This window comes from Gouania willdenowi, chromosome 4 (assembly GCF_900634775.1).
Source record: "Gouania willdenowi chromosome 4, fGouWil2.1, whole genome shotgun sequence".
In the NCBI taxonomy this organism is placed as follows: domain Eukaryota; kingdom Metazoa; phylum Chordata; class Actinopteri; order Blenniiformes; family Gobiesocidae; genus Gouania; species Gouania willdenowi.
Window position 1 is genome coordinate 27,569,905 of NC_041047.1, and position 21,097 is coordinate 27,591,001.

Sequence of the window (21,097 nt, forward strand, 5' to 3'; positions counted from 1 at the left end):
TTAGTGTAGCGCTCCCTGGACACTTTTTTCTATTTCAGTGGTGGAATACAGCTTTAATGGTAAAATTTTAGGTCATTACAACCCCAAAAAATTGTGTTCAACATTGTAAATAAATTACATTTGACTCATTAGAGTGTTTTGATTGTATGTATTATAATAGAGAAACATTTCTTTATATAATGTTTTTTTTTTTCAATTATACAATGGCTACTTAGAATTATCTTCCTTGATTTGTACACCTATTTTGTGGATTTGCAGCAAAAACAACTGATTACTACTACATTATTAAATAAAGTAGCTAAGGCCAGGAGTGTCAAACTAATTTTGGTTTAGGGGCTAAATATGGACCAGTTGAACCTCAAGTGGGCCACAAATTTTAGGTGGGGAAAAAAAAAAAAAAATGGTTCGGGGGGTGCCAGGGGTTGCGTTTCCGATTGTACAGCATGGTGCGTCTCTGGGGCCAGCGGTGCTACATGCCCGTCTGTGTCATCTACCCTCTCTGGTGGCCCGCTGTATTGATGGGCCAAGCTCACACCAAATGGACACTTTACTTCACCCCATTGGGGAATGGAGAGGTACCATGACAAGGTGGTGTGTGAGTTTACACATTGTGGCCTGTCGGGTGGGGGCCTGGCCCCTCTGTTGATGGCTGGGCCACCGTGTTGAGCACAAATACATCAGGGTGGGGCGGTCGGGCGTGGGGGTGGTGTTGCCAAGTGCACTCTTTGTGGGGTCTCTCCGGGCGGTGTCGGGCTTGCGGGGCGTGGAGGTGCCTCTTTCCTTCAGGGTGTCTTTGACAATAACTAAGGCTAGAATCTTATCAGATGAGTACTTCAGGTGGATTAATAGCAATAAAGTGTCAGAGTGTTATCTGAGTGGTCACACACGACCTTGAGTAAGGTCACAGAATAACAAAAACTAGAAAAACAGCCAAGACCCAACCGTCAGCTTGATAGCAAAAGGCCAAAAACACAAATACCTTTTATGTAAAGTGTGAAGAGTCTTTTTCTTCATGTCCCAGACCTACGGTCACTATCATCCATTAAACAGTAGTGGGAGGTTATTTAAAACTTTAATTGCCAGATATTAACTTGGGGATTTGTAACACATTGCTTTGAAATATTTATTATCAGTGGACCATTTTCATAATGCCATAAGTCACAACTAAGTACTGTACCCAACTGCAGTGAATTGCATTTAAAGGACATGATGTACAGTGACCATCTGCCACATGATAGCATCAGTTACCACAAACCCAATGAAAGTACATTTTTCCCCTTAGAGGCCATGAGATCACAAGCTTTTAGTCACACAATGAACTCACAAATCCAGTCAAATCTAGCCAATCCAGCTGATGATTCCCTTGAGGTATTGTCCACTGTGAGTGAGATTTCACTGAGCCCTGGTCTGGAAAATGGAATGTGATAAACAGGGAATCAGAGCCAGAGTGACCTCTGATCCGATTAAACGTCTCCCAATCCAGTTAGGTCGCTCCCTGATGTATGCTACTGCTTCATTCAGCTGCTCTCTCTTCCAGTTATTTCCTCATCTTCTGTCAGCAATGGAAAATCCTTGAACACACAAGTCAGCATTTGGCCACTGAAATGTCTAACAAACACGAATCCGACTACCCACACATGTAGGCCTTCTACAGTCTGATCTGATGGTGAAGAAAACAGGTACAGTATTTCATTCCCAACTGTGCATCGCACTGTATTGCCTTATTCTTTCTGGAGTCTAATTACTAATGACCCTGAAAAACACAGTGGCCTTGGGTTTAAGAGGCAGAGAGGAGGCAGGGAGATTCGATTTAATCCAGCTACATACAGAAAAGGTGACCTCTTTGGAAGTGTTTCATCTTTGTTGTCCCATGATGCAACTGGATTAGGGAATTATTGCAGGGGATAAAGAAAACAAGAAAAAAAAACTCATTACAATAAAAAAAAAGAGAGGAAAAACAGGGAGGACCTACTCTGTCGAACTTGCTCTCTCAATTTTATTTGGCTGTTTTACACAAAGTAACTAAATAAAAAATAAATGAAAATAAATGAAAATTATTAAAGGGGAACCTGTAGTAATCTTGGTTTGATTTACAAAACAGTGCAGGGAAACCAGTTTTCTCCATTCTAACACAAGGTCAAACATTTAGCTTAAACTGACTTTTTACATAAGCTTTAAAACAAATGCCTTTTGTTGTTATTTTCTTCTGTTACATTGCTGAATTAACTCTACCCTCATTTTCAATGTATGAAATTATTTCTTGACTTAATCTTTGATAAGGATCTTCCTTGAGGATTGAACAGAGATTAAACAATTTTCTAATTGGTCATTAAAAGAATCCAAGATACTTTCAATTCAGGTTAAGCCCATGGTTTTTGTTGTTGATTTTAAGCATTAGAGTTGAGAAAGACATATTTTCACTCCTACTTACACTTCTGTACATGAACATTTGCATTTAATACAGTTAAAATTCCATTTTGACAAAGGGTGTTTCTCCTAATGGAATAGTTTATTCTATAATACATGTGAATAAAAATGAATCAAGGGATAATGTTGGCATGAATAAGACGCATGCATCCTAATTGGTATGAAGCATTCACACACACACCGTTACTAAGTTACTGTCTGCAGAAATGTTGGCAGTGTTATCTGCCTCAATGTCCAGATCCCCATTAAGGCAGATAACTCCAACAGTGATGTCGGGCTCCATTAAAGCCACTCAATGCAATCAAAGAGCACAATCAGCAGTGCACTCCAACACCAAACCCATTGAGGCCTGCATAATCTACCCAGAAAGCCAGCAGTGCTTTAGGCCCTGTGACATCTCACTTGTCCTGCATTTAGACGACTGAAACAGTATTGACAGATAGACATTCTGTGGAAAGCAGGTGTGAAAAAAGAAATAAGAGTTGGTGTCACTTTAAAAAAATCGGTTTTTGTTAAATGAAAAAAAATGTTATAAATCCTTTGTCCTGGTTGGAAGGACGTCATCTTTTTTTTTTTAATTTTTTTTTTTTTTAATCTCAGACCTAAACATCCACCTAACAGTGTTGCCAACCTAATGCTATCCATTCAATGCTGCACAAATGAGGTTCATAGTTATGGTGATTTAATAAACTTATCTTTTTACTTTTATCTTGTTTCAATCTTTTCTCTTTCTAGGACTATTCCTTCAGCTCCTTCCCAGTTAACTGGGCTACATCAGCACTTGTTCTGGTGGTTTTGGATGAATGAGTAAAGACAGTAGAGATGGTGGTCAGATGTAGACATTGGGTTTTTATTTGTCAAAGGTGACTAATAACTGCAGTCTAAATAAATGTTATTGCAATCACCTTTTCCAAAGGCAAACAATACAAAAACAATACTTTAAAAGTCATGGGTACAGAATTATTCAAACCAATAAACTACCTTTAAAAAAGAAGCAAATGTTTAAATTTCTTCGCTTAGGCCCCATTACACTGGAAAGTGAGTGTATGACCCAATTATGTGACCAGACCAATTAATTTACAAGTTCTGCTCTAAACTGTGATTTTATTACTGGAACAGTGAAAGACCATAAGGACCAGAATTCCCAGTCATCACAAATGTATGTTTGTGCTTTTCAACATGGCTAATAAAGAGGAAACAAACTAATGTCACTAGGATTAGCGATACAGATGGCATTGAGTGAAGGCCCAGCTTTAGCATTTGAGAGCACCTGCCGATTCTTCTATGGTGCCAAAATAAGGCTCAAGAGTTAAAAATATGAATGTAATATACTGCTACTATAGAGTTAATACAGTCATGGTAAAGAATGAAAGGGTGGCCAGGAGAGTACAATGAGCCAAGCTGTAAATTACAATGTTCACTAGTGCTCTTTGCTAATGTCTAGGAAGCTGCACTTATTTATTACTGAAAATTAAATGACACTTAAATTGTGAAAATTTCACTATGGAAAGACACTTCTAAAAACAAAAATGGTGCCAGAGACTAGGCACCCTCACTGTACCCCCACATTTATTTTTTTATCTGAACAATATCCACTGTTATCCAGGATGCTTATTATTATTTGAGCCATAGTATATAGTCATCTTAAAGATGCAAATCATTGTTTAAAGTAAAAATGAAATGGTTTAAAAGTCACCAAAAATGATAGGATAGGTTGTGAAATGGGATTTTTTATAAAACGCAGAAATTGGTTGAAAGTTGCTAATTAGAGTGGCTAAAAAATTGAGAAAAATTGGTGAAAAAGGGTTCAAAGTGTCAATATTGGCTTAAAAGTGGCAGAAAAAGTAGGAAAAAAATGTTTAAACTGGCAAATAATGGGCTTGACAAATTATGGATGTAGTTAAATTTGCAAGAGAACCCTGATCTAAGCGAGGTACACGTGGCTTTGGTTGAAACTTACCCCTTGGTTGCGTGCCCGATGGTAAGGCTGAATGATGGGCAGTCCCAGAGGTGTCACCCATTGCACCGTGTGGCCACACTTGGAGATCAGCCTGGCACTCTCCGTCAGCCAGTCCTGCACAGATAAAATAATGGCACAACTCATGGGCATGTCAAGAAACTTTCCAGAACCCTGCTGCAACATACAGGAAGAAATCTTTAAGGCCACGTCATGGAGGCAACTTGGTCGTGATTCTTTGCCGCTACTGTAGAGCTCCACTAAAAGCATTCATGCTGTTATACTTTCTAAGAGCAATGCACAACTGTTGCAGATCTACAGTGGAACAGGTGCTGAGATGTTGCTTAAAAGAAAAACACAACAGTGCAAAGAATTTTATCTCTAAGAATGGAGAATCTATTAATATCTTACAAAGACGTTCACATGCACATGTGTGCACACAACCAGGTTTGTAAGAAAGGCACAAAGTTCATTAATTCATTAACAACCTTGTCATCTTCCCACATCTCCTTATAAAGAAATGAGGATGACATGAAAACCAAGAAAAAGAAAGAAACAGGGAGGGGTTGATCAGTCAATCACCTTCCTTTAGAGGAATCCTGGGAGGGAAAATAAAGAGAAGACAGAGCTTGAGTGGAATGAGGAGCAGTGTTGACAGAATGAATGAGAAATGTACTGAGAGAATAGAAGAGGTCAGGCCTGACAGCACAGGGCATTGATCAGATACCTTTCCCTCTCCAACATGTACCTAACCTTCCTGTTGAAAAATGAGAGAATGCGACCTATATATAAATGTCAGGCGCACACGCACACGGCCCCTTCTGCTTGTCAGAAGTATGTACAATGGCCCTCCAGGTGCACATGTATACTACAATAACAATCTATGTGATGAATGAATGCAGTTCTCAGGACAACACTGAGGAAACCCAGTTATTGATTAAAAAAACATTGGGTCACACACGAGTCACACCTATACTGTCCTATTATTCATAGGAAATACTCTGAAATAAAAAAAACACCATGTAGCCTATATCTATGCATTTTATTATACCAGAGAGACAATTCTGGAATAAATTTGCTGATGCACAATACCACACAGCCATATTTATCAAAAAACAGCTGAACTGCCACTTTTTGATTTTTGTCCTGTAAAGGACAGCATGTGTAAGTGAGTTCTGTATCATGGCTTGCTTAGGGGAGGGTCTGGGTAAGGACGCATTCAGCAATCCATTAACTGTGCTTTTCATGCTGTTCTAAAAAGCAAATAATTTTCAAGTATTCAACTGAGAAATGTTAATTTTGAAGGTGCTAAAAGAGTGTAAAGGAAACACGGCTGCCTTGTAGTTGAGTTGTAGATTTGGATAATACGTTCACTCTAATCGCTCTTCGACATTTTGTGAATAATGATTTCCATAAAAATGAATTTTAAATGAATTTCAAAGTGTGTTCATATTATTTTTCATCTTACGGTATTCAGATACTTTATTATAGGGAAGAAAAGTCATGTAGAGATCTGTAAAATAAAAAATAAACTTAGTTTTATAAAAGGTTTAACTTATCGTATATTTGTCAACAGCGATGTGAGCATGTGCCAAAGATTTCTTTAAGACTTTAGCTGACACTCTGGGATTCTTCTTCACCTAACTGAGCTATCTGAGCTGTGCTCTCAGTCATTATACAGGACAGCCACTGAACTGTCTTCATTTATGGACAATCTGTGTGACCACGGACTGATAACTGATAACTTTGTAACCCTTTACATGCAGGTCAACAACTCTCAGCTGTAGCTCTTCTGAGAGCTTTTTATTTTGCGAGACATGGTTCACATCAAGCAATGCCTTCTAAAAATAGTAAACTCATAACTCGTGTGTGTTTTGTCTGGGTCAGGGCGGCTCTAACCAACACCTCCAATCTCGTCCCATTGCACTCCAGGTTGGCCGACTTTATTAGCCCAGGAATTCACATACCAGTACTTTTCCACTCTGCACTGTGAATGTTAAAATGTTGTGTTTAATAAAAACATGTAACTGGTTATCTCATCCAATTCTTGCACAATTGCAAATGCATACCGTAGTTGCAAAAAAAAAAAAAAAAAATACATATAATTAAAATAGAACAAATCTAACATTTAAGAAAAACACTCACCTGGATCTCTCTGGTCCCAGTAAACATCTCCTTTAAGGCATTGAACACTTGGCGCACCAGGTAATGTGATGCTTCCCAAACATGGTCCTGGAAACCAAATACAGATATTCGTTTTAGTTTTTTATTTTTGAAATAGGATTATTTTATTATTTTTTTGTGACAAGCTTTTAGAAAGTATTATTGTTATTATTATTTTCAATGACTTAGTGGTTAAAAGAAACCCTTAGATTGGTCCTTGTTTCCATAGCCCATCAGTGACAATTATACTTCAGGATTCAGAATAATGTTTTGAATATTTAAACAACAAACTACATAGTGTGTTCATAGTCTTTTTTTCAAATAGATTGTTAATGGAACCTAATATTTGACTTGTTCTGTATGATTTAAAATTAATATCAAACAAATCAATAGATTCAATACAGGAAAATGGATTCAGCTAAAACAAGCAGAAAATACACAATACATGGCAGTAAGAAGATTTAATGATACCATTCTGCCATCGTGTCGCCATCAAAGACCCAATACGATCGACCTAATCAAAGTGCACTGATTTCCAACTAACAATAGATTTGCTGCAGCTGTGCTGCGCAGCGGGTATCACATTTATTTATTGCTGGCTAGCACTCTAAGCCTTTGGTAATAGGAACTTATAGCATCTGCAATGTGACCATGAATAAAACATACTACTACAATAAACAGAAGTATCTGCTTGCTCTTTGTAGCTCACTTAGCAGCACTGATGTCTGACTCTATAGTCAATATCAAGGTCAAAGTTACTGAAATCTTTTCACAATCTAATGTAAAGCATAACATCTAACAATATTCGGGTTATTCTAATGACAGTAAGATAAATGCAAGGAGAAGTCAGAGTAAAGGCCTTTGGAAAATGTGATTGATGTATTATTACATTTCCTCATCACTATCGGACTTCAGAGCAAGAGTGAGATTGTGTTGCCTGAGAAGATGATGTGTAAGAGCAACTATATAAAAGAGGTCTTGTGTCAGGGGAGGAGCACTGTGAGAATGGGGCAGAATGGGGCATAACAGGGCGATAGAGGGCTAAAAATAAGACGGGGCAGGGTGTGAGGGAACCCCCTCACTCGCCAGTACCTTTGGAAACTCATCAATCTCCTTCAGTCTTTTCTCAATTTGGAGTCGACCCCCAAAGCGTGTGACCCCGTAGACAACAGTCATTACTGTCTGTTTGACCACCTTCCTACTGATGAAGCCCTCCAGCACCTTCGCTACCTTCAGGCCGGACCGTGCATCCCGAACCCTCAACGCCTCCACCTGGGACGAAAAAAAAAAAACACATTTATATAAATACTACACATTAAAGAAAGAGGTTGACAAAAACCTTTGAGAATGGTGGAATTACCCATAAAACCCTATAGGACACAGGTGACTTTGACCAATTGCTTACTTGTTGTTGTAAAACCTTCACCAGCACAAACATTCTAAAACGTACACGTAAAACATACGCAAAATGTCCAAAACAACAGCCAACGTAAAAGGATGTGATTGTAAAATATTGACTTTGTCCATTGTTTATAAGACAAACAAACAAAATAACATGAAATTAATCAACCAGAAAAAGAAACTAAATACTAAACGATCAAGAAATTCCATAAATGAACAGCCTAAGTGGAATTAGTAGTTGGATGCCCCTAAGATACAGGTCTTAAATGATGACAAATGATGTTTTGTCCTGGTTCCACAGGCATAAAACATGTATTAGGTTAAATGAACCAAGTACTAAGCTGTCTGTACCTGTACTTTCTGCTGTCAGTAAACAGATACATCTTCACATAGGTGGGTATAGAAGACGATTTCATCAGGGTTTTGAATCTTGTTTCCTAAAGTAGGGCTGGGCGATATGTACCAAAACTCATATCTCAATATTTTTTTCTCAAAATGGCAATATACAATATTAATTTTGATATTTTTAATTCAAATAAAGTCTTCCCAGATAGACAATTCTGGGTTGAATTTGCTGATTCAAAATGCCACACAGGCACATTTATTAACTAACAGCTCCACATTATGTGCCACTTTTGGCTTTTTCTTCTATAAGGGACAGCCCATGTCCGACCCCGCCCCATTTTGTGCGCTGCAGCCAGGGGTACTTGGATGAGCACCGAGTCACCGCTGCGCCACATTTTAATCAAGGTCCACCCACCCAGGTGCTCTTCATCCAATAACCAGCCCAAGGAAAGCTTTTATTGAAAGGTTTTCAGCCAATCAGCGCCTTGTCATTCATTATCACGTGTGAGTGAGTTCTGTAGTCAGGCTTGTTTAGGGGAAGGTCTGGGTTAGGACGCACTCAGAACATCATGAAAAGCACAGTTTGATGGATTGCTGAGAAGTAGTGATAGCAACTACTCCTAAAATTAGTATTTTAAGACAAAATAGGCTATAAAGTACAGTGTATACTGTATATATATTAGGGCCCTAATAAATCCACGCGAACGGAATTGCGGACGAAATCACGAAATTGACCAATGAAAACGGAATCCACTGTTGAACGTGGGAATGGACAAAATCAGCATGAAACAGTGAGGCTTTTTTTATGGGGAAATGTTCCAGGGAGTGCTCATTAGGTGCAACGCCCTCCCTCTCCCATCCTGGCCACATTAGACACCGCCTAAACCAAGCAAAATAGCGTCTAAACTGCCAAAAAAAACTACGCAAATCATCACTGACTCCTAAAATAACGCTGCATAGTCAAATGGAGCGTTTGAACAACATCTCATCAAAGCTACAGAAGATCTGTGGGAAAAGTTGTTCTGTTGTTGTGGACGAGACCATCGATGCCAGGGATTGTAGAGTCTGAATAATTGTAGATTGTTGATTACTTCTGATACTGTCAAATATTCTGACCCCTAGTGGTGAAATAACTGATGTATCCTAGCGTCCATTTGTTTTTGTTTAATCATTACGGTCTGGAGTGAGATCATCAGGATAATTTAAATTAGGTTAAGTTGATCAAAACTTAATCAATAAACCTGATCAGATTCAGTAAACCATTGATCCCAGTGGGGAATTTGCAATTGGGTGACAATGCTGTTCTCACATCTTTATATGACATAAATAACTCAAAAGTCAGAATAATCCATGTCGCTAAAACTTATATCTACCTTTTTTTTTTTACTTTATTTTTTATAGGCATTTGTAAACAAGACAAAACAACAACAACGTACATTTGGTCATCCATTTCTCCTTATGAAAGGAAAAAAATAAAGGGGATACAAGTCAGTTTGTATGTATATATATATATATAGATATAGGCGATGTCATTTTCCATATCGCCAAAATAGAAAACTCAATATATCTTGAATGGCAATATATTGCCCAGCCCTAGCCTAATGAGACATGGCTGTTGCCACTGTTACTTGTAAGTTTTATGTTGCGAGCAGGCAGGTGTTCACAGACCTGTTATCCCCCAGCAACTTTCACAATACCAACATGCAAACAACCCCATCTACTCTGCCATAGTCACTGGCGACAATGTTACATACTGTATATATATGATTACTGTATATATGCAACACACGTAATTCCCCCTGGAGTCACTAAATCACTTTTAGCCTCACACAGCAAGTTGTTATCGAGATTCGTGTTGGATCTAAACTTAACCAAAGAGGCGGTACAAGTGAGAAAGGAATAGTTCCCGGTAAAGGAAAACGGAGCACTTTTAAATGCAAGACCTACTCTTAAACAAGATTGTCTCAATACTCAGACTATCATTCACTGTGAGGTACGGTGAGTCATTCGCAACAAAACGCAGATAAGGAACTGGAATGTGCCCTGTAGCTGTAGTTCACTAGGCTGTTGTGTAACTGCAAAACTCTGCTGTTCTAAAAAAAAAAAAAAACAGAATAAAAAAAAAACATTTGAAATGGAAACAACTCTGCTGCTGACCTGCTGAGCCACTCCACTGTACACATCCTGAGGCATGTCACAGGGCATGAGGTTGACTGATTTGGCCCCAATAACATCCCTTCCCAGGGCAGCATAATGCTGGAGACCATTACACGAGCCGTCCTAAGGGAGGAGAGACAAAACAGGTGCAAAAAATGAAAGGAGTGATGGGTGACAGGCGAGACAAACAACAATAACAATCAGCACAGACAGAGAGTTCAGTACAAGGAGTGGGAGGTGAAACCCTCCTCCACAATATAAGAAAAAACATTAAAGTACCAAAAGAAGAAAAAAAAATCCCACGAGAGACAGTAACAGAGGATCAACATTTATAAACGTATTGTTTAATTGTGAATGTCAATTCACAACATATGCCTTAATACAATCTTGTCCCAAATACTGTATGTCTCAAAAAGTACAATGAAGGCCTGGTCCAGGGCGTGGGAGGGTGTTGCTAGGTGCTCTCTTCGGGGGTGGTCTCTCCGGGCGGTGTCAGCCCTGCGGGGCGTGGGGGTGCCTCTCCCATTTGGGCGTGGCTTAGTGCTGGCCTCGTCTCCTTGTGGTCGGGCCGTGGGGGGTGGGCGCACTGGGGAGGTGCTGGCGCCTGTGACGGGGTTGTGTGGCCCTTCGAAAAGGTGCTCTTTGCAGGGGACGGCGCTTGCTGTTCCGGTGGTTGGGGGTGCTGTTGATCACCTGGTGGGTCTGTCTTGCTATCTGCAGGCTGATGGGTGGGTCCAGGCACCTTTGCCTGGGGGCCGCTATACCACACCAGGTGTGTGCCATTGGTTTGTGCTGTCCAGTTTGCGGCAGGCTCTGGGCTGCTGCCCTTGCACTGTGTAGTCCTGCTGGAAGGTGGCGGGGGGGCCTCTCCCCAGGGGCTTGCCCTCTGGGATCCCTGTGCAGGAGGGGGGTGCCCTTGGGGTCTGGCGGGCTCAGCCTAGGGCCGGTCTTTGTGGGGGACTTACGGGGAGGGCCGCGCCCTTGCATGCCTGCGGGTGCGACGTAGGGTGGCCCCTGCTTGGGCGGTGCCCTGCGGGGCTAGGGTCTGTGGCTCAGCCGCCCCGGGGCTATGTGCGCTGCATACCGGTGTGATGGTCTGAAAAGGGCCCTTGGGGGGGTCCTGACTTTGACAAAAACTAAGGCTCATTGTGCGGGTGACGTCAATGAACGGTGATCTAGGGCGCTCTGAGGGGCTCGGACATTGCTCCGGATGATCGGTGGGGCAACTTGCAGTGTCCCCTTGGTGCCCCAGGTGGCTGGGGATGCGGCCGTCCTCCTTGGGCGGGCTGCTGCCGGTGCTGGTTCTGTTGGGCTGTGGGAAAGCTTGTACTGGTCTTAACCTTAGACACGTAGATCCCAAATACCAGTTTTAGGAAAAACCACTCACTCCTTCCCTCTGTTCACAGCCACCACCATTATACATTAAGCTGGGTGCTGTGTCACCCGCTTCAATTTCTCCACACTTGTCACCAGACTGGCTAAACTAATTACACAACACAATAAGCACAATATGCACAACTTAACATCACATTTCACTCTCACTTTAAAAAGATCTTCCTTACCCCTTCCATTTCCAATTCTGACTCCCTCTTCCCTGTTCCCTTCCCCCCCACCTAGGTGTAACACTGCCCTCTCTTTTTATATCCTCCCTTTAAGTGTTTCTTACCCTTCTTTAGGGAGGGCTGGTGATGGTCACAATTATACAATAAAATTAATTCAATTAATTAATTGCAATAACAAAACATGCATTGCGGTCTCAAAAAAATTGCACTTCTTGCAGTGTTCACCTTTGACAGCATGTGCAGACAAAGTAAACAAAAAAAAAAAAAAACAATCAAGACCTAGTTATATAAGAAAAGAAAACTCAAAGACAAATGCTATTATTATTATTATTATTATTATTATTATTAATACCACGGTTGGACTGAATAATGTTCGGAATAAATGTTCTGCATCACAATGCTGAAGACAAACTTCACCTTTGTGCTCTAATGCCTGACAGACGAGTTGCTGGCAATTTGCAGTAAAGGCCACCAAATTCATTCATAGAACCACACCTATTGGTGGAATCAGGGGTGGACTGGCCATCTGGCATTTAAGAGTGAGTGTAGTCAGACATGGCCAAAAAATGGTCCAAAAGTGGCAAAAATATGGCAAGAAAAGAGTAAAGTGACTAAATTTGGCCAAAAGCAGTCCAGAGTGGCCAATAAATGGGCAAATAAAAAGGGACCAGGTGGTATGTAATGCAAAGGGTAGCTTAAATGAGCAAAATGTGGCAAACAATAGTGAAAAAGGGCAAGAATGTGAAACAAAAAGAGGCAACATGTAGGGGAAAAAAGGAAACAAGTGGTATTCATTGGGTAAAAAGCTTATTTGAATGAAAAGTGGTCAAAAAAATTAAAGAAAAGACAAAAATTGGATTAAAGTGTCAAAATGAACTTGCAAAAATGGACAAAAAAAATAGCAAAAAAAAAAGAGGTATTTATTGGCAAAAGATAGCTAAATTCTGAAAAATGTGTCAGAATTTTTTGAAATGGGACAAAGGAAGTTGCAAATGGCCAAAGGAAATAGGTAAAAAGGATTGAAAAGTTTCCCCTTTTTAATGTTTTCTGGGGGAATAATAATTAAAACTAGAACTGCAAGCAGTTATGAAAGGGGGCCAAGCCTTCTCGCGCGACTCAGACCCCAGGTTTTGCGTAGCCCCTGAAAGTACGTCACAAAGGAAGACGGGCTCGGGGCGAGCGTCAGGACACAGGCCAACGTGCCATTCGCTGTGAACAGGTGGATATGAAGTTTTGGAAGATGTGATTTAAAGTGTGAAAGTTACAGGCCAAAATGCATTTGCACCCATTATAGCGCCACCTAGTGGTGCACTTTTTGGTATGGGTGATCTGTGTGCTCTTCTATAGTTACCCTGTAAATTTCACAGCCCTCAACATATTACTTCAGCTGCAATAAAGGTTTGTTTATTTATATGTTATGTAGTAATAAGCCACGCCCACTTTGACCAACCGCGATTACCTTTGAGATACGGTCCCAGGAGCGAACCAAGGTCATACCCACCAAATTTGATAAAAATCGGTTGTGCCATTTAGGAAATATAAATTTCTCATAATTGCAGTGCCCCCTAGAGGCCTAAATTTTTTAAATTTGACTCATACCCCCACAGTCTCATGGCAACCAAGGATCTAAGAATTGGTGGTGTTAGCAATTATTTTGACCAAGATATGCAACAGTTTTTATAGCTCGCTAGAAAACTTTACTCGTTAATATTTTGCACATATTTTGCCCGAACAAATTTTTTTGCCAAACTCTAGATCAGGTCCAAATGAAGACCCCAAGGAGTAATTTGAAAAAGTAAGTTTGTGACATGTAGTGACTTACAAAGAGCAATGTGCTGTGGGAGTGGGAGTGGCCTATGTCAGAAAATGCAACTCTATGTAGGGGACATGTGGATATGAATTTTATGAAGATGTGAATTAAATTGTGAAAGTTAAAGGCCAAAATGTTTTTGCAATTATGGGGTCACATAGTGGGGCAATTTTTGGTATGGGTGGTCTGTGTGGTCTTCTATATCTACCCTGTAAATTTCACTGCCCTCAACATAATCATTCAACAGAAATAAATGTTTGTTTATTTATGTGTTATTATGTCATTAGCCACGCCCACTTTGACCAATCTTGAATACCTTTGAGATATCACCTCAGGAGGGACCCAAGATCATACCCTCCAAATTTGGTAACAATTGGTCGTGCCAATTAAAAGATATAAATATTCATTATTTGTAGCGCCCCCTAGAGGTCTACATCATTCAAATTTGGTGCATACCCTCACAGTCACATGCCAACTAAGGATCTCAGATTTGGCGTTGTTAGCATTTATTTTGACCGAGATTTGCGCCAGTTTACCTTTACTCGCTAATAATTTGCGCATAATTTACCCAAACAAACTCATAGGGTTAACTGGAGATTTCGTCCAACTGAAGACTTTACGTGCCAAGTTTCACGCTGATTGGACAAAACCCCAAGGAGGAGTTCGAAAAAGTAGGTTTTCCAGTTTTTGCGATTTTGCTCCCAGAAAAGTTTAGGCGGAAATGGGCGTGGCCTAGCCCAGGTGATTCAGTGCTATTCAAGCAATCTGTGGATATGAAGGTTTTAAATTTGCAACAAACGGTGTGGGAGTTATTGGCCAAAACACGTTGACCTTTGTTATAGCGCCACCTGCTGGCGAACATATGTGAATTTTTGCGTCCAAGGTACACGGGGTGGTCTGGACCCAACCACCAAGGGGCATCGCCCTACCTTGCACGGTTTAGCCTGCAGCACTACTTTTACCAGGGGAAAAATAAAAGGTAACAATAATCCTTAGGATTACAATAGGGTTCCTAGCACCGCTGGTCCTAGGAACCGCGTATGCTTACATACGCAGTTCCCTGGCCCCGTGGGCTTGGCCCCCTAATTAAGCCAACGTGTTTAGCATTACTGACTTAATAAAAGCTTCTACATGGTGTCACTGACACAGTAGTGGTCTGATCTGGACACAAAATGCCAGGGCTGAATTTTGGTCCCAGTCCAGCCCTGAATTGAACACCCTGCTCTTCCTCCTTAGCTTCTGTCGCCCCAAAACTTCTGTCTACACCCTCGTCCTCAAACTGATGAGACAATAAACCACCCCATAAGTCCACTCACTGTAACTAATATTCCAAGTTATTACATGAAGTCATGGCATAAATATGTCTTGATAGACATCTTCAGTGGTACAATAAAAACAATCACAGGTAAAACATTTTCTAAAGTTTTGTGTTGTAGAATTACCAAAGTACAGTCTGTCATACATTTAAGATGCAACCTTTGTTTGAATGCAAAATCGACTTCAATGAAAGTTTTAAAATAACTTTTGACAGGTTTTACGTTTAAGTCAAATTTAAAATTAGATATAAATAGAAAAAATAAAATAAATGAATGGACTCATTACTATACACATGGTATGAAGTGAAAGATTTGTCAAAATGTTTTGCTTCAAAGATACCATCAGATTGTCTCCATACCGCCGGAGAGGGTTTGGCTTGTTAACTTTATTTTCTCCTTCAAAGACGAGCTATAAACCATGGCTGAATGGCGTACTTATTTTTAGACGGATATAAAGCTGAATGATGAGAGAGGCCTATGGTGCTATCAAATGGGTGAATTACAGACGGCAGTCTGCTTTAAACTGCAATTTCATCTCCGTTTCACCTCAGCCAAAAATAACTATCAGGCTTTAAAAAAAAAAATGCCAATGGGAGAAAATTGACTTTTTACTTTTCCAACAAATAATAGGTAAATGAAAAACTTTGTTATACCTGATGAACAGGGAAATGAGAGATGAACTTTGTAGCATCAGAGGACCTCACAGCATTGGCTATCTCCATGCAACAAGCCAGAGTCTGCCAAGGCTCGTCTGCATTCATCCACCACTTTTTACCCTGTAGAAGACCAACAAGCACAGGTACAATTATTCTGCAACACTTCTTACATGGTAAAATATTTATGTATCATTTTAAGTAAATAAATGTTAATGAAAAGGACAGTTTGTCTTATTTAATGGAAATGATGAGTAATACTGAAATATACATGATTCAAAAAGTAGATGGTAGTTTCTTGGATAGCTAAAGAAAATTTTAAATTGCTGCATTTTATTATAACTAACCTTTTTAAGACTGCGGAGTCTTACACATTAGACTTGTACATGAAAAAAAGTTAATATGTAACATGAATACGTTAAAAGAAATATAAACAGTTAAAAGTTACTCTTGGTTGAAATCTGCTGAAGTTATCCAATCCACATATCTATATAGTACATTTTACAAATAAAAGTTAAAGGTGGAGTTAGGGCTGGGGAAATATATTGGGATTTAAGATATATCTAGTTTTCTATTTTGGCGATATAGAAAATTACAATATCATCTATATCAATATGTATATTTTTTATAGCTTATTTTGTATCAAAACACCTGTTTTAGAAGTCGTTTTTTTTCTCTACTTCTCAGAACAGCATGAAAAGCACAGTTAGATGGATTCCTCTCAACCCCAGACCTACCACTACTCACTCACACGTGCTGTCCCTTAGAGGAGAAAAAGCCTAAAGTGGCACATATTGTGCAGCTGTTTGTTAAAAAAGGTGCCTGTGTAGCATTTTGAATCAGCAATTTTAACCTGCATTTCTTGCTGGTAAGACTTTATTTGAATTCAAATGATAGAGATTTATATCACATATTGCCATTCTGAGAAAAAATATCGAGATATGAGTTTTAGACCATATCGCCCAGCCCTAGGTGGAGTCTGTAATCCTGTTCAGATTACACTGGGTGAAATGGTCCTTCCAGTCACTACATTTTGTATTCAGATAAACAACCAAAAAGAACCAGACCTCTGTAGTAGCTGCAATTCTGCAAAAATGCTGCATTAGGTCCAAATGTAAAGAACCAATTAGATGCCTTCATGTCTTGTCCTGCCCACACCCTCCTCAGTCCCTCCCTTCTTTTGCATGCACACTAAACATGTGACACCATTCCCATAAATATTGAGGCATCTGAAAGACCTGATAAGTGATGCAGAGGTTGCTGTCTTTCTGATGGACAGCTCATTATTTGTTTTGCTTCAGGGGGATCCACTTTTGAAGGAGCTCAGAAGGGAGCCTACAAGAGGGGGTGGAGCTTAGAGCAAGTCTTGCTACCACAAATCATGCTAGCTTTCCAACATTGCAGACTGCCCCTTCACCTAAAGTGCTGCACATAAAATGAAGCAAGGAACAATAAAACACACAAAAAAATAAATAGAGACCATATAACAAATGATGAGTTAAAAGCCAAGGAGTGAAAAGTTTTTAGGATAAAGTAGAACTGATTAAAACACATCAGTGATCTTGGAGGGAGGTACAAACTTATTGGGGCGGTACCAAAATAGCCTTAACAAAAGGTAGTAAAGTCTTATAATGAACCCTATATTGGACAGGGAGCCAGTGGAGCGAGGCAAGGACAGTGGTTATAAAGCCAAGATTAAGACTGAATTTTTACATGGTGGGCTGGGGGTTAAATCCCTGATATGGTGACCACTGTCCAGTAAGGGTCCTTAGGCAAGAGCACTAATGCTATACATTTTCCTCAGATATAAAGGATACCAATAATAACAGAGTCATACCGACTCACAGGTCGCTTGGGTTAACAAGGTCAGTGTCAGGTGTTGGGGAACCAGGACAACCTAATGGCAAATGGGCTACTGGAACCAGACATATGTGGACGGTAAACATGAAAGTGATGGAATATTACTATACCAGTAATCCCAGAGAGAGGGGATAGGTGCAGGGAATGTGGGACCTTTAGAAATTACAAAAACCCACCAATGCAGAGCACTAAGAAACTTAACTTGAAGTTCTATATGTAAGGCTGACATTACGTTGTCATTATTAGGACATGAGACCTGTAATTAGCATGAATGCTGAAATTAAGTGTTGTTCGCGTTACCATAACCCTTTGTTACCGTAACCTCTAACCCTACTAGATTCCTCGACCTAACCCAAAAAATGCCAACATTGCTCCAAAGATGTCATAATTTAGCAAAAGGTTTTATAATTTGGCAAACAACACTTAATGACAGCCTTAATGGCACCTTATTAAGGCTAATGACATAATGACAGTGAAATGTCAGTAAAACTTCAAGTGTTACTGAAACTGTATAAGCTATGTTTAAACTGTATAAAATTAAAGATAAAAAATGTGTATACAAACATTAAGAGGCTTGTCTGCAGAGTCCAGTATCTCTTTCATAATACTGTTGGCATACTCCAGTCGGCCCACTAGGGAGCTCCTCTTTTTTAACCCCGTCAGGTTGACCAAGTGGATCTTTAACCAGTCCAGGCCCTTGGGCCCGAGTGGCTTCCCTTCTGCAAATACGAGGATGGCCCTTGTGACATCATTTCCCAAATGGTTAAAGTATGGAGGGCAAGGGTATGTCCGTCCTCTGAAGTCCATGTTGTGAGGGAACCAAAAGATCTTGTCCCGCATGTGGTTAGCGATGGACAGTTTATAGAGGGCGTCCATACGTACGCTGTGCATCTCATTACATTTCTTCCTTGCATTCATCACCTCTCTTTTCAAATGGGCTTTCTCAGTCAACGTGATGGAGTTGTCTTGACGGTTGAAGTGTTGTATTTTGGGGGCTTCTGACAGAGGAGGAGGGATGTCTAGTTTTTCACTACCACGATCATTGAATATGGAGATGATGATATCTAACAAAGTTTTGTTGATCTTCCAAGCACAGTTGCCGAGCTGATTAAGGGAGTCCAAAACTGGGTGAATGTTCTGACATTGCTCCAACAGCCGCTCGTGTTGGGTCGCTCCGTCCACAGTGCGCATCAGCTTTGTCGGGGTGAGCAAGTAGGCTCCAAACTTGACTGACGTCCACGGCACGGGGGGACACACCATCGGCATCACATAGGAGTCAAACGTCAGCTTGGTTTCCGTGGCTTCCTGTTGTATCTGTGTTAGGATGGGGTGTGGTTTTATGAAGCCAATCTAGGGAGGGTCAAAGATAAGTAAGAAATCAAGATGGAGGATTTCATAACAGAATGCCATTCACAAGCTGAACCTTGAGAAAATTTGAAATCTGAACTGTTCAAAAAACAAAAAATACTGTCAAACAACAAAATGGAAAAACCTAGATTTCAAACTGAAATAATCACCTTCCAGATCAAACTAAACTCAACAGGAAGAATGTGATGGATGCGTGTCAGCATTGGTTAAATTAGTAAAGTGTTGTTTCAGGAAGACTTCAAAAAAGCAAGGTAGAAATAATGTAAGTGTGGGGACTGCTAGGTTCAAGAGCTCAAACAAAAATCTAATGCTTTCTTCTAACTCTCCTGCGAGGTCCCGTGACAGCATATCAGCCCGCCAATAAATGAGACACTAAAAGTTAAAATGCACTTGGAACCTATTCATCTCACACAGCAGGGAAATTGTTTTATAGATCAGACACACACTGAGTATAGAAGGGTGCTTGAGTGTTCAAGGTGGCCGGCTTTAGCGCCTTTCTCTTGTTCAAAATGAAGGTTAAGTGCTTTAAGGCTTTCTTTTTGTTTCAGCTGCTCTTTTCATTAGCTTTTTCATTAATACTTAAAAGGCAGCTGTTCCATTACTTCTACCTTGTACTGCTAAGATTTCATTTGACTAATTCAAATTTTTGAGCAGCTGAACAATAGGTATGCATACCTTGTATTGGTTTAATTCATATTTATTTAGTTTCAGGAGAAATTAGCTCAAAGTCTTTGCCTTTTTCCTTTAAATACCGTAATTTCCGGAATATAAGCCGCTACTTTTTTCTCACGTTTTGAACCATGCGGCTTAAACAATGAAGTGGCGAAATTGTGGATTTTTCCCGGTTTTATAAGCGTCATGCTACCACAAAATTGAGCTCCGACACATTAGACCAGGTGGAACAATGAAATTGTTAACATTAAATCGTTCTTGCTCGCACTATATCATTCTGATTGGTCACTCATTTTGTCATAATGCACACTGCCTCATCATAGCAACGACGCGGAGAAATGTCAGAGAGAGAGAGAGAGAGAGAGAGAGAGAGAGCAGCAGAAGGATGAAGTCAAAATCAGCCAGTTTGTAATAGAAGGATAACCAGCATAAAGTTGTTAAATCACTGCGTTAGGTTTGTTCAGGATTGATCGGTGCTTTTAGACTGAAGCTGATGGAGACGCTTCCATAAGGAGGACGGACAGTAATAGTCACCCAGTTTGTAATAGAAGGATAAACAGCATGAAGTTACCAAATCACCATGTTGGATTTGTTCAGAAGCGACCACGGCCGTATTCTGACTCAGAGTCCGACTCGTTGCGATCGCTCCGTGGTAGTTCACGGTAAGAAGAGCGGACAAAGTGGTGTATCAGTCTGGTTCCAGTAAAAAGTGACCATAAAAAGCTGTAAATGGACTGATATGTAGACATGGGGCAGTGAGGAGGCGACTTCATGTAGTAAAGGAAACTCATCAGTTGAAACACGGACGTTTCCCTGCAACCTAACTTGAGTACAGCAGCCTGCCTACCTGCCCGTTCTGATTGGCCGAGTTGTCTGAAGGGCCCCCCTCATCAGCCAATAGGGTGTGGCCAATGTTAGGCTGTGGCATTTGTGTGGAAAATTGCTAAATTATTGCAATGCGGCCAATAAAACAGTGCACTTTATAGCCCGGAAATTACGTGGCGTTTAGAAATCAGGTTAGCACATCTCCAAACCAAAATTAATTTCCTTTCGAGAGCCAATTTTGCTTTAGTAAACAGACAAAGCAACCTTGAAATGTGAGTTTTCTATAGTCAAATACATGTTAACAGCAACACTGATGGCTCTTGGTTTTAATGGTCATACCTGTCGGGTGCTGCGAAAGGTATACATGTGGTAGAGGATGGGGATGGCCTTCCTGTCATATGCTGGGTTCAGGATATCACCGTTAATTTTAAGGTTCTTGACCATCATGTCCACCAAGCACGTGCCCAGTTCCAGGGTTACTATGTATGGCCAGCTTGTCTCGCTGCCTTGCAAGGTAGGTCCAATACTCTGATTACTCTCCAGTTTGCACCAATACTCCCTGGGCAGGACGTCATACTCCT

General features: G+C 40.3%; 1 protein-coding gene across 1 annotated transcript in view; it reads right to left on the reverse strand.

Moving 5' to 3' along the window:
• Positions 1-21,097, reverse strand: part of polrmt (polymerase (RNA) mitochondrial (DNA directed)) — a 66,603-nt gene that overhangs the window by 15,554 nt on the left and 29,952 nt on the right. Inside the window, exons 9-15 of the mRNA XM_028445307.1 lie at positions 20,856-21,095; positions 18,216-19,001; positions 15,792-15,914; positions 10,451-10,573; positions 7,640-7,819; positions 6,530-6,616; positions 4,388-4,501 (exon numbers count right to left, since the gene is read on the reverse strand). Of these exons, the coding sequence (XP_028301108.1) occupies positions 4,388-4,501; positions 6,530-6,616; positions 7,640-7,819; positions 10,451-10,573; positions 15,792-15,914; positions 18,216-19,001; positions 20,856-21,095 (1,653 nt within the window). The remainder of the gene's footprint in view (positions 1-4,387; positions 4,502-6,529; positions 6,617-7,639; positions 7,820-10,450; positions 10,574-15,791; positions 15,915-18,215; positions 19,002-20,855; positions 21,096-21,097) is intronic.